Below are 12,039 nucleotides of genomic sequence, written 5' to 3' on the forward strand. Positions count from 1 at the left end.
GTATGGTTGTAGCTTTCTTTTTCAATGGTTGTAGCTTTTTTCATCTACGGTCGAAGCTTTTCTATCAAACGGTTGCAACTTTTTTCTTTGTGGCAGCCTTGGTTAATGCTTTCTATATTGTTTCGGGTTGAAGCTTTTTCATCAAGGGTTGTAGCATTTTATGTCGACGGTTGTAGCACTCCGCCATGGCAATGACTGCTTGCAGCTTTTGATGTATCTAGTTGAAGCTTTTTTCATCTTGGTTTGAAGCATTTTATTGAACGGTTGTAGCATGAGGGCGTGCAGCAGGTTCTGCAATGCTTCCGCCATGTCTGCAGTGCGAGCGCCGCCCTCCTTGCAGCTCGCCGTCACCATGCTCGCCATCCATGATGGCAGCTCTCCTGGGCACCGGTTGCAGCAGGCCACGTCAGCTTCCACCGGGGCCGGCGAGCGAGGACGGCGAATGGCAACGGGGACTGCTGGCGCGGGTGCCCACCGGCGATGAGGACGACCGACAGGGGCGGCGAACGGCGCCGGCCAACTGAGATAGAGACCGACGAGATGAAATAGAGAGAGAGAAAGCAGCGTAGCCGCGTGGGGTGTTAATGGCGAGCGATTTGTGGGCCGATGGAAGGGGATGGCACAGGTCGCGCGTGACCGGCCGAGTGGTTCGGCCGGTGCCCCGGCCCCAAACGTTTCCCAAAAAAAAGCCCTCGTCCCTGCCACCCTAAAAAAGGAAAAAATAGCCCTCGTCCTTGCCACTCTGCGGAAAAAAATACTATAAGACCAGGTCTCACGGATTAGCAGGTGAGACCCATTCTGATGGATGACACGTGACATTCACAAATCACAAAACATGTCATTCATCAGAGCGGGTCTCACCTGATTTATATGAGACGTGGTCTCATATAATTTTTTTCCCCACTCTGCACCTCTTCTCCCTCGTCCCCTTCCCCTCCATCTCAATCCCTTCGCTCTCTCCTCTCGTCCCCTCACTGAATCCCCACTCGGCAAGAATCTCTCACTCACCAACACAAAATCAACCAATGCTGGCTGATTCCAAGATGGATCCAACGAATAGCAGGCAAGGGTCTTGTTCTTGAGCGGAGCAGCGTGAGCTTGAGGCCGGCGGCGGCGGCGGCTCTTGGTCCAGCGGGCCGGGGAAGGGGCGGAGGCTGCGACCTCACGCGGCGGCGCCAGATCTTTCTGATTCCGACTCGTTGGCCTCTCAATCTTAAATCTTTGCCTGCAAGCACGGCCCGCGATGCCGCCGGCGCGTGTGCGGGAGTTGGGGGAGATGTACGAGCTCGTGGAGGAGATCCTGCTCCTCATCCCGCCTGAGGAGCCCGCGGTCCTCATCCACGCCTCCCTCGTCTGCAAGGCGTGGTGCCGCCTTCTCTCCAGCCACGCCTTCCACAGCCGCTACCACACCTTGCACAAAACACCTCCAGTCCTGTGCTTCTTACAAAGGTGGGAGGACAACGTGGAGCGCTTCGTCCCCACCACAAAGTTCCGCCCCCGCAATCCCGAGCGGCGAGACAGTTATGTGCTCGACTGCCGCCATGGCCGCATTCTTCTTGGGTGTAGGTGGTACGATGAGGGGGAGGAGGACGATGAGGAGGAGGAAGCTGACGAGCAGTTGGAAGAGGAAGAAGATGATATCGAGGAGGACGGTGAGGGGGAAGAAGCTGACAAGGAGGAGGAAGAATATGATACGGATGAGGAGGGGGAGGAGGACGACGACGAAGATGAAGATGAGGGGGAGGAAGATGACAGGGTCTTGAAGATGGTCGTCTGGGACCCCGTGTCGGGAGGCCGAACCAAGTTGCGCAGCCCCGACATCTTCGACCCTGACGTCAATGGCGCAACCTATTGGGGCACGGTGCTATGTGCGGCGGATGGCTGCAACCATGCTTCCTGCAACTTGGGGCCATTTTTCGTGGCTTTAATCGGCCTTGACAGCTACCAGCCGTATGATGACGATGATAAGAGGCTGTGGGCGTCAGTATACTCATCAGAGAGCCGGGAATGGACCTCAACAGCCAGTATTCACATCGGTGGCGTTGGAAGATTTGAAGACTCCATCATCGGAAGGCCCAGTGTCTTTGTTGGACAAGCGCTCCACTTCCTCCTTCACGGGGATCCAACTGTGGCCAACATTTTTATTCTCAAGTATGACTTTCGTAGGCATCGCCTATCAGTCATTGATCTGCCAGAGCCGCGTGTTAGCAGTTGGACCCCCCTCCTCATCTCGGCGGATGACGGTGGGCTAGGGCTGGTCCACCTAGACCAGGATGGGCTATGCTCCATTTGGTCGGTGGAGGTGAGTGTTGATGGAGTAGCGTCGTGTATCCAACTCAAAGAAACGGACCTCAAGACACTTGTCCCCATTGGCAATCCCATGAGCTCAGACTCACTAAAGTTGGTTGGCTGGGTGGAGGGCACCGATATCATCATTGCAGTCACAGATCTTGGTGTGTTCACAGTTGATCTCAAGTCTTTGAGGTTGAGGAAGTTGTCGAGTAAGCCGTATAATTTCACATTCAAGCGAGATTCATTTAATAACCTCTTTCTCTACACGAGCTTCAACAATCCACCAGGTATATGTATATATGGTTTCTTTGAGACATATGCTACGTTTCGCTTGAGAAATTCGTCAAGTTAAACAAAGAAATTCACCTCCCATTGATGTGTTACTCAAAAATTCACCTCAGCAGTTTGAATCTCGGGCAAGCCGTTGAAGCATGGAAGTTGAGTTTGATCTTTTTGTGGTGGTTCTCATTCTGAGTCTTATCCTATGTTTGATATGGGAGTCTTAGCTGTGGTATCTTGTCAAGGGTCAGTTGTAAGTTGGTTACCCAGCATGCATGCATGCTTGCTCCTCTTTGCATGGCTTATCACACTGTACTTCCAGTAACTGGTGGAAGATATGGTCACAAAAATTGTCAAGCTCTTGTTCCTTCAGTCATTTTGTTGGCCTGTCATTCTGTTCCCTTCAACTCCCTTTCCCAGGCAAAATGCTTCCTGATTCTTGATATAAAATACTTACTGGGAGCCAGGCGTGTGTGTGCTTATGCTTTATGCTAGGTTCAATTTTGCTGTAACATAAGCTATTATATGTGCCTGGTTTTCAACTCTTGAAATAAATATGCAGGAGCGCCTGCAATTACAGTTATACCACTATATACAACTCAAAACCAGAAAAGCAATATGCAGGAGCACACCATTTCGATGTCCCTGCAAAAGGAAAAGGAAAAAAGGTACTCCTTCCGTCCTGAGAAAAACTGTCCTTATAATATAAGATCGTTTTGGTGTAGTAGTTTCAATAATATCGTCGCCAAACACAAAGCAGAGTATCTGGCCAGAAATACTGCAGCATTTCCAGCCATGCTCCTCAGCCATACAAGAGCCTCTGCACCAATCCAATGTAATTTATAGTTCTTTGACCAGAGTGTCGTCAACATGTTAGTACTAACATCAGCTATGTTTCTCCCCTCTCTTCATCAGGGCAAAAATGAGAAATAAAAATAAAGGAATCACATCTTGGGTCGTGGTCTTGCCATAGCAGCAGCACCATCCTTCCTCATCATGATCATCTAAGGAAGAAGGTGGAAGAAAAAGAATGGAGAATCCAGGAAGAAATCTGCTCAGTGGTGCCTGGCGCTATGGCCCCTGGGGCCATAGTAGTCCACATGGACCTCAGGCATCCTATGACCTGCCCTCTCTTTCTCTTCAGAGACGGCCTCCTCCACCTCTTCCCCTGATGATGGCTCAGCACCATCAGCCTTGATCGCCACCCCTTTCTCCATGGATTTCTGTGACCGATCGAAGAAAGCACGCAAGGTTAGAGAACGATCATCGCGCAACAACACATCGAATCACCGGAGACGACAGCCGCAATCACTTACATTGAGCACAGGGTTGCTGAGTGCCGTCTTGCTCACCGCATCCAGCCTGATGCCCTGGGCCATGGCCACCATCAGGAGCAGAAGCACAGCGGCCGCAGCCATCGGCAGGCATGTCTTCGCCATCTTGTGCGCCCAGTATCTTTATAAGGACCTTGAAACAGTTGAGCTGGGAGACGAACGCTGTTTCAAGCCTTCAAACTCAGCTCAGGTGGAATGGAACAACAGTGGGTCAGTCTCAGTGAAGAGCTGTGGACTCTGTTGTCTGAAGAACCATTTGACCCTGAGAAGACCATATATACTAGACACTTACACAGCAGACACACAACTTTGGTCAAGGGCACCGGCCCGGGCCCACCCGGTGATTGGTGTACTCATGTCTGCAGCCAAGGGTCTAACCTGAAGTACCAATGCAGGAATGTGGCCATTGTTTATGCACTCCCTGCTATGCTTTGGAAGAGTCTGTCTGCCCTCAACCATGGAGCCATGTTTATTAGGACGCTGGACCCCTGGATTAGGCGTGTAACGCCATGGGAAGGATGGAATTAAGAATTCTGTCAAGTGCACCTCAAGCAAGTACGTAATAATGGACACATCTGCTCCTCAAAGTTGCCTGCATGTCCTGGAGATGCACCGGGGCGCGTATATTTGCTCGCGCGTCCCTTCAGAAAACTGTGGGAGAAACCATTTGAATTTGGGCTGTTTAACTTTTTTCGCGCAAAGATTCTGTATCTTTTTATTGATAGAAGGAATCAAAATGAGTATAGACAAGGATACAACACATGACACGAATGCAAGGAGACGTGAACATAATGCCCGGAGCGGAGGGACAAGAGATGCTCATCCCGATCAGAGGAAACCACACAGCTAGACTCACAAAGCCCCGAACAGGAGAGGCGTACCGAACAAGTAAGACGTCTAACATCGTCAAAACGAACACCGGGGACACCGCGAGCTTTTATCTGCTTTGAAGATGAAGACAAGTATGAGCATGAAGATGAAAGGTATGTGTGGGCGTCCGTATACTCGTCGGAGACCTGCGAGTGGAGCTCGCCGGTTCACATCCAGGTTGGAATATTTGGAACCTGCATCGTGGGAAGGCCTAGCGTCCTCGTCGGACAAACGCTCTAGCGTCCTCGTCGGACAAGCACTTTACGTCCTCTTTGATCACCATGAACTAGTACGTCATACTAATACTAATTATAGTGTTTTCAAGTACGACTTGCCGACTTGGGTAGGCATTGTCTATCAGTTATGGATCTGCCGGTGTCGTGTGACTCCAACCGTCTCCTCATTTCGCCAGCCGACGGTGGGCTGGGGGCCATCCATCTAGACTCGCATAGGCTATGCCTCGTGTGATCGATGGAGGTGAGTCTTGATGGAGCAGTGTCATGGATCCAACTCAGAGAAACGGACCTCAAGATGCTTCTTTCTCCTGTTCGCAATCCCAGCTGGAAATCAAAGTCACCAAAGTTGGTTGGATTTGTGGAGGGCACCAATATCATCATTGTGGTCACTGATCTTCGTGTGTTCACACTTGATCTCAAGTCCCTGAGGTTGAAGGAGTTGTCGACTAAGAAGTACACACGCAATTACAAATGGTGATTGTTGGAGAACATCTTTTTCTACATGAGCTTCAACAATCCATCAGGTATGTCTAACTTAACCCTTTATGTATGGTTTCTATGATGCGATGATTGATTCACCAACATATGTTAATTTTTCCGTAAGAAATTCCCATACATTGCACCAAGAAATTCTCGTCCTACTGAGTACTGACCCGTTCTCTTTGCTCCATTTAGCGGTGGCTGGTGTTGTGGACGAGGACAACCCAAGGCCAAGTAAAGCAGGACGTATTGATGGCGGCAGTTTAAATCTCGAGCAAGCCGTTGAAGCATGGAAGTTCAGTTTAATCTGTAGGTGTTGGTTTTCATCCTAAGTCTTATCCTTTATGTTTGATATGGGAGTCTTAGCTATGGTATATTGTTAAGCGTCAATTTTAAGTTGGTTACCCAACATGCATGCTTGCTCTTCTTTGCGTGGCTTATCATGTTATACTTTCAGTAGTAAGTAGTAACCGGTGGAAGATATGGTCACAAAATTGTCAAGCTCTCGTTCCTTCTGTCATTTTGTTGGCTTGTCAGTCTGCTCCCTGCAACTTCCTTTCCCAGGCAAAATGCTTCCTGATTTTGTATATGAAATACCTAATTTGGATCCAGGCTTGTGTGTGCTTACGCTAAGTTCAATTTTGCTGCAACTAAGCTATTTTACATCCACGGTTTTCAACCCTTGAAGTAAAAATGCAGTTGCGGTTATACTACCATGCTACTACTCATGGTGCCATTTCGATGTCCCTGCAAAAAGAAAAGAAAAAAGGGGGCCATCTTGGTGTAGTAGTTTAATAATGTTGTAGCCCAGGCACAAAGCAGAGTACTTTGGCGAGAAAAACTGCAGCATTTCCGGCCATGCTCCACTAGTCAGTCATTTATACTCCACTAGTTTTTTCATCATATGTTGTCAACAAGTTAGTAGTACATCAGCTATGTTTTCCCCTCTCTTCATCAGGGCAAAAATGAGAAATAAAAATAAACGAATCACATCCTAGGTCTTGGTCTTGCCAAACAGCAGCATCCTGCCTCATCATGATCATCTAAAGAAGAATGTGAAAAAAAAGAGGAGAATCCAGGGACAAATCTGCTCAGTGGTGCCTGGCGTTATGACCTCTGGGGCCATAGTAGTCCACATGGATCTCAGGCATCCTGTGGCCTGCCCTCTCTTTCTCTTCAGAGATGGCCTCCTCCACTTCATCACCTGATGATTGCTCAGCATCATCAGCCTTGATCACCACCCCTTTCTCCACAGATTTCTGTAACCGATGTAAGAAATTTACACAAGTTAGAGAACCATTCCAAATAAGCAGAAGCACGGATCATCGCGCAACGACACATAGAAACACCGGAAACAACAGCCGCAATCACTTACCTTGAGCACCGGGTTGCCGAGCGCCGCCTTGCTCTTGTTAGAGAATATGTTTCCGTAACATCTCAAACTCCTTTCCTTCTCCTACTCAAACTCCTTGTAATATTCCTTGTACTCCAAGCTTGGCTTCGGCCGCGTCAATCAATATAAACAGAACCGCGGCTCCCCTCGTGGGAGTAGGAACGCTTATTGTCTTTCATGGTAATCAGAGCCACCTCTTCTCCTACATCTAGCCACAAATCAAAACCCTAGAACCACATATCATCGTCTCCATGGCTTCTTCGTCCGGCGTCGGCCTCAACCTCGGATCGCCGCCATCTGAGAAGCTAGCAAGAGGAAACTTCATCCTCTGGAAGACCCAGGTGCTCCCAGCCCTGCGAGGTGCGCAGGTAACTGGGCTCCTGGACAACTCTGACGCCGCTCCACCCAAGACTGTGGAGATCACGAAGGCGGACAAGACGACGACCCTCAAGCCGAACCCTCTGTACGGGCCCTGGATCGCCAAAGACCAGCAGGTCCTGTCATATCTTCTCAACTCCATGTCTCCAGAAATCCTTGCGCAAGTCGTAGGGAAGGACTCCACCTATGAGCTCTGGACGACGGTAAACAATCTCTTCGCCTCACAATCACAGTCCCGGATCACCAATCTAAGGATCGCGATCACCAATACCAAGAAGGGCACAATGTCGAGCTCGGCGTATATGGCGAAGATGAAAAGCCTTGGGGATGAACTAGCTGTCGCTGGTCGTCCCGTCTCTGATCCGGAGATGGTGGACTACATACTCGCAGGACTCGACCGCGACTACGACTCCGTGGTGGCGGCGATCGGCGCTGTCAAGAACACAATCACCGCCGATGACCTCTTCGCTCAGATCTCCGCCTTTGATCAGAGGATGGAGATGCTGGGAGAGTCGTCTTCAGGCGGGTTTCATTCATCTGCCAACGCCGTCTACAGAGGCCGCGGCTAGTCCCGTGGTAGATCCCGTGGGCGAGGAGGAAGAGGGCGCGGCCGCGGTGACCGCGGTGACCGCGGTGACCGCCAGCCTTCTCCTGCAAATAGAGGCGGCGGATTTAGAGGACGCCCTCGACAACAACAGCAACAGCAGGTACGCGAGCAGCAGCATGACTATCCTGAGTGCCAGATATGCTATAGACATCATCCAGGAGGTGCACGTGTCTGCTGGTGGCGCTATGAAGAGAATGATCAAGAAGAGAAGGAGGTGCATGCTGTCTCCTATGGCGTGGACACTAATTGGTACGCAGACAGTGCAGCAACAAATCACATCACAGGTGAACTTGACAAGCTGACAGTACGGGAGAAGTACAACGGAGGCGACCAAATTCGCACGGCAAGCGGTTCTGGTATGAATATCACCCACATTGGTAGTTCAATTGTTCAAAACCCCATGAAAAATTTGCACCTTAAAGATGTCTTGCATGTTCCTCAAACTTCCAAAAATCTTGTTTCTGTTCATCGATTCACCCTTGATAATAATGTTCTTATAGAATTCTATCCTCATTTTTTCTTGGTTAAGGATTTGAGCACAAGGAGAATCATTCTTAGAGGACGGTGCGTGGGAGGCCTCTATCCACTCATATCATCATCATCATCTTCATGGTCCAATAAACAAGCAAATATTGTCACCAAGCCATCAATATCAAGGTGGCATAGTCGATTAGGTCATCCATCTTCAGTCATAGTTAAATATGTTCTTAGCAAAAATAAACTCTCTTATGAGAATAGTGTTGAGTCAGTTTGTGATCCGTGTCAACAAGCAAAAAGTCATCAATTACCCTATCCCATCTCTACTAGTGTGTCTACTGCTCCTCTACAACTTATATTTTCAGATGTATGGGGGCCAGCCCCTACTTCAGTTGGGAGATTTTCTTACTATGTAAGCTTCATTGATGACTATAGTAAATTTACTTGGATTTACTTGTTAAAGAAACGGTCTGATGTATTCCAAGTCTTCATCAATTTTCAAAACCTTGTTGAACGCAAACTGAACTCCAAGATCATTGCTATGCAAAGTGACTGGGGTGGTGAGTATGAAAAATTGAACTCTGTCTTCCAAAAACTTGGTATTTCACATCATGTTTCTTGCCCTCATGCTCACCAACAAAACGGATCTGCTGAAAGAAAGCACCGTCACATAGTTGATATGGGGCTAGCATTGCTAGCAAATGCATCCATGCCACTCAAATTCTGGGATGAAGCATTCTTAACCGCTACATATCTTATCAATTTGCTTCCTAGTAAAGTCATCAAATTTGAAACACCCATTACACGACTCCTGTTGGGGAACGTAGTAATTTCAAAAAATTTCCTACGCACACGCAAGATCATGTGATGCATAGCAACGAGGGGGAGAGTATTGTCTACGTACCCAACGCAGACCGACTGCGGAAGCGATGACACGACGTAGAGGAAGTAGTCGTACGTCTTCACGATCCAAGCGATCAAGCACCGAAACTACGACACCTCCGAGTTCGAGCACACGTTCAGCTCGATGACGATCCCCGGACTCCGATCCAGCAAAGTGTCGGGGAAGAGTTCCGTCAGCACAACGGCGTGGTGACGATCTTGATGTACTACAGCAGCAGGGCTTCGCCTAAACTCCGCTACAGTATTATCGAGGTATATGGTGGCAGGGGGCACCGCACACGGCTAAGGAATAGATCACGTGGATCAACTTGTGTCTAAAGGGTGCCCCCTGCCCCTGTATATAAAGGATGGAGGAGGAGGAGGCCGGCCAAGGCAAAGGTGCGGCCAGGATAGGGAGTCCTACTAGGACTCCAAGTCCTAGTAGGAGTCCACCAAGAGGGGAGGAAGGGAGAAGGAATAGGAGGAGAAGGAGAGGTGGCCGCCCCCCTTTTCCCTAGTCCAATTCGGACCAAAGGGGAGGGGGGCGCAGCAGCCTTTTTCCTCTTCCCACTAAAGCCCATCAAGGCCCATTACTTCTCCCGTAACTACCTGGTACTCCGAAAAATACCCGAATCATTCGGAACCTTTCCGATGTCCGAATATAGTCGTCCAATATATCGATCTTTACGTCTCGACCATTTCGAGACTCCTCGTCATGTCCCGATCTCATCCGGGACTCCGAACTCCTTCGGTACATCAAAACTCATAAACTCATAATATAACTGTCATCGAAACCTTAAGCGTGCGGACCCTACGGGTTCGAGAATAATGTAGACATGACCGAGACACGTCTCCGGTCAATAACCAATAGCGGGACCTGGATGCCCATATTGGCTCCTACATATTCTACGAAGATCTTTATCGGTCAGACCGCATAACAACATACGTTGTTCCCTTTGTCATCGGTATGTTACTTGCCCGAGATTCGATCGTCGGTATCCAATACCTAGTTCAATCTCGTTACCGGCAAGTCTCTTTACTCGTTCCGTAATACATCATCTCACAACTAACATATTAGTTGTAATGCTTGCAAGGCTTATGTGATGTGTATTACCGAGAGGGCCCAGAGATACCTCTCCGACAATCGGAGTGACAAATCCTAATCTTGAAATACGCCAAACCAACATCTACCTTTGGAGACACCTGTAATGCTCCTTTATAATCACCCAGTTACGTTGTGACGTTTGGTAGCACCCAAAGTGTTCCTCCGGCAAACGGGAGTTGCATAATCTCATAGTCATAGGAACATGTATAAGTCATGAAGAAAGCAATAGCAACATACTAAACGATCGTGTGCTAAGCTAATGGAATGGGTCATGTCAATCAGATCATTCGACTAATGATGTGACCTCGTTAATCAAATAACAACTCATTGTTCATGGTTAGGAAACATAACCATCTTTGATTAACGAGCTAGTCAAGTAGAGGCATACTAGTGACACTTTGTTTGTCTATGTATTCACACATGTATTATGTTTCTGGTTAATACAATTCTAGCATGAATAATAAACATTTATCATGATTATGAGGAAATAAATAATAACTTTATTATTGCCTCTAGGGCATATTTCCTTCAGTCTCCCACTTGCACTAGAGTCAATAATCTAGATTACATTGTAATGATTCTAACACCCATGGAGCTTTGGTGCTGATCATGTTTTGCTCGTGGAAGAGGCTTAGTCAACGGGTCTGCAACATTCAGATCCGTATGTATCTTGCAAATCTCTATGTCTCCCACCTGGACTAGATCCCGGATGGAGTTGAAGCGTCTCTTGATGTGTTTGGTCCTTTTGTGAAATCTGGATTCCTTTGCCAAGGCAATTGCACCAGTGTTGTCACAAAAGATTTTCATTGGACCCGATGCACTAGGTATGACACCTAGATCGGATATGAACTCCTTCATCCAGACTCCTTCATTTGCTGCTTCCGAAGCAGCTATGTACTCCGCTTCACATGTAGATCCCGCTACGACGCTTTGTTTAGAACTGCACCAACTGACAGCTCCATCGTTTAATGTAAACACGTATCCGGTTTGCGATTTAGAATCGTCCGGATCAGTGTCAAAGCTTGCATCAACGTAACCTTTTACGGTGAGCTCTTTGTCACCTTCATATACGAGAAACATATCCTTAGTCCTTTTCAGGTATTTCAGGATGTTCTTGACCGCTGTCCAGTGATCCACTCCTGGATTACTTTGGTACCTCCCTGCTAAACTTATAGCAAGGCACACATCAGGTCTGGTACACAGCATTGCATACATGATAGAGCCTATGGCTGATGCATAGGGAACATCTTTCATATTCTCTCTATCTTCTGCAGTGGTCGGGCATTGAGTCTTACTCAACTTCACACCTTGTAACACAGGCAAGAATCCTTTCTTTGCTTGATCCATTTTGAACTTCTTCAAAATTTTGTCAAGGTATGTGCTTTGTGAAAGTCCAATTAAGCGTCTTGATCTATCTCTATAGATCTTAATGCCTAATATGTAAGCAGCTTCACCGAGGTCTTTCATTGAAAAACTTTTATTCAAGTATCCCTTTATGCTATCCAGAAATTCTATATCATTTCCAATCAGCAATATGTCATCCACATATAATATCAGAAATGCTACAGAGCTCCCACTCACTTTCTTGTAAATACAGGCTTCTCCGAAAGTCTGTATAAAACCAAATGCTTTGATCACACTATCAAAACGTTTATTCCAACTCCAAGAGGCTTGCACCAGTCCATAAATGGATCGCTAGAGCTTGC

The 12,039-nt window shown here is 47.8% G+C and overlaps 1 protein-coding gene across 3 annotated transcripts; it reads left to right on the plus strand.

Annotated features, from left to right (window-relative positions):
- Positions 1 to 917: 917 nt before the first annotated feature.
- On the plus strand, positions 918 to 6,102 carry LOC119340076. 3 transcript variants are annotated; one of them, XR_005164353.1, is made up of 4 exons: positions 918 to 2,579; positions 3,134 to 3,239; positions 3,487 to 5,535; positions 5,687 to 6,102. XR_005164353.1 is itself a non-coding variant. In XM_037611988.1 (3 exons), the coding sequence occupies exons 1-3, from the start codon at positions 1,244 to 1,246 to the stop codon at positions 5,727 to 5,729; spliced, it is 1,485 nt and encodes a 494-aa protein (XP_037467885.1). In that variant the 5' UTR covers positions 918 to 1,243; the 3' UTR covers positions 5,730 to 6,102. The 3 variants fall into 3 exon arrangements, 2 of the variants coding, with proteins under 2 accessions (XP_037467885.1, XP_037467886.1); XM_037611988.1 differs by lacking the exon at positions 3,487 to 5,535; XM_037611989.1 differs by lacking the exons at positions 3,134 to 3,239; positions 3,487 to 5,535.
- Positions 6,103 to 12,039: the final 5,937 nt, after the last annotated feature.

Source organism: Triticum dicoccoides, chromosome 7B (genome assembly GCF_002162155.2).
Source record: "Triticum dicoccoides isolate Atlit2015 ecotype Zavitan chromosome 7B, WEW_v2.0, whole genome shotgun sequence".
Taxonomy (NCBI): Eukaryota; Viridiplantae; Streptophyta; class Magnoliopsida; order Poales; family Poaceae; genus Triticum; species Triticum dicoccoides.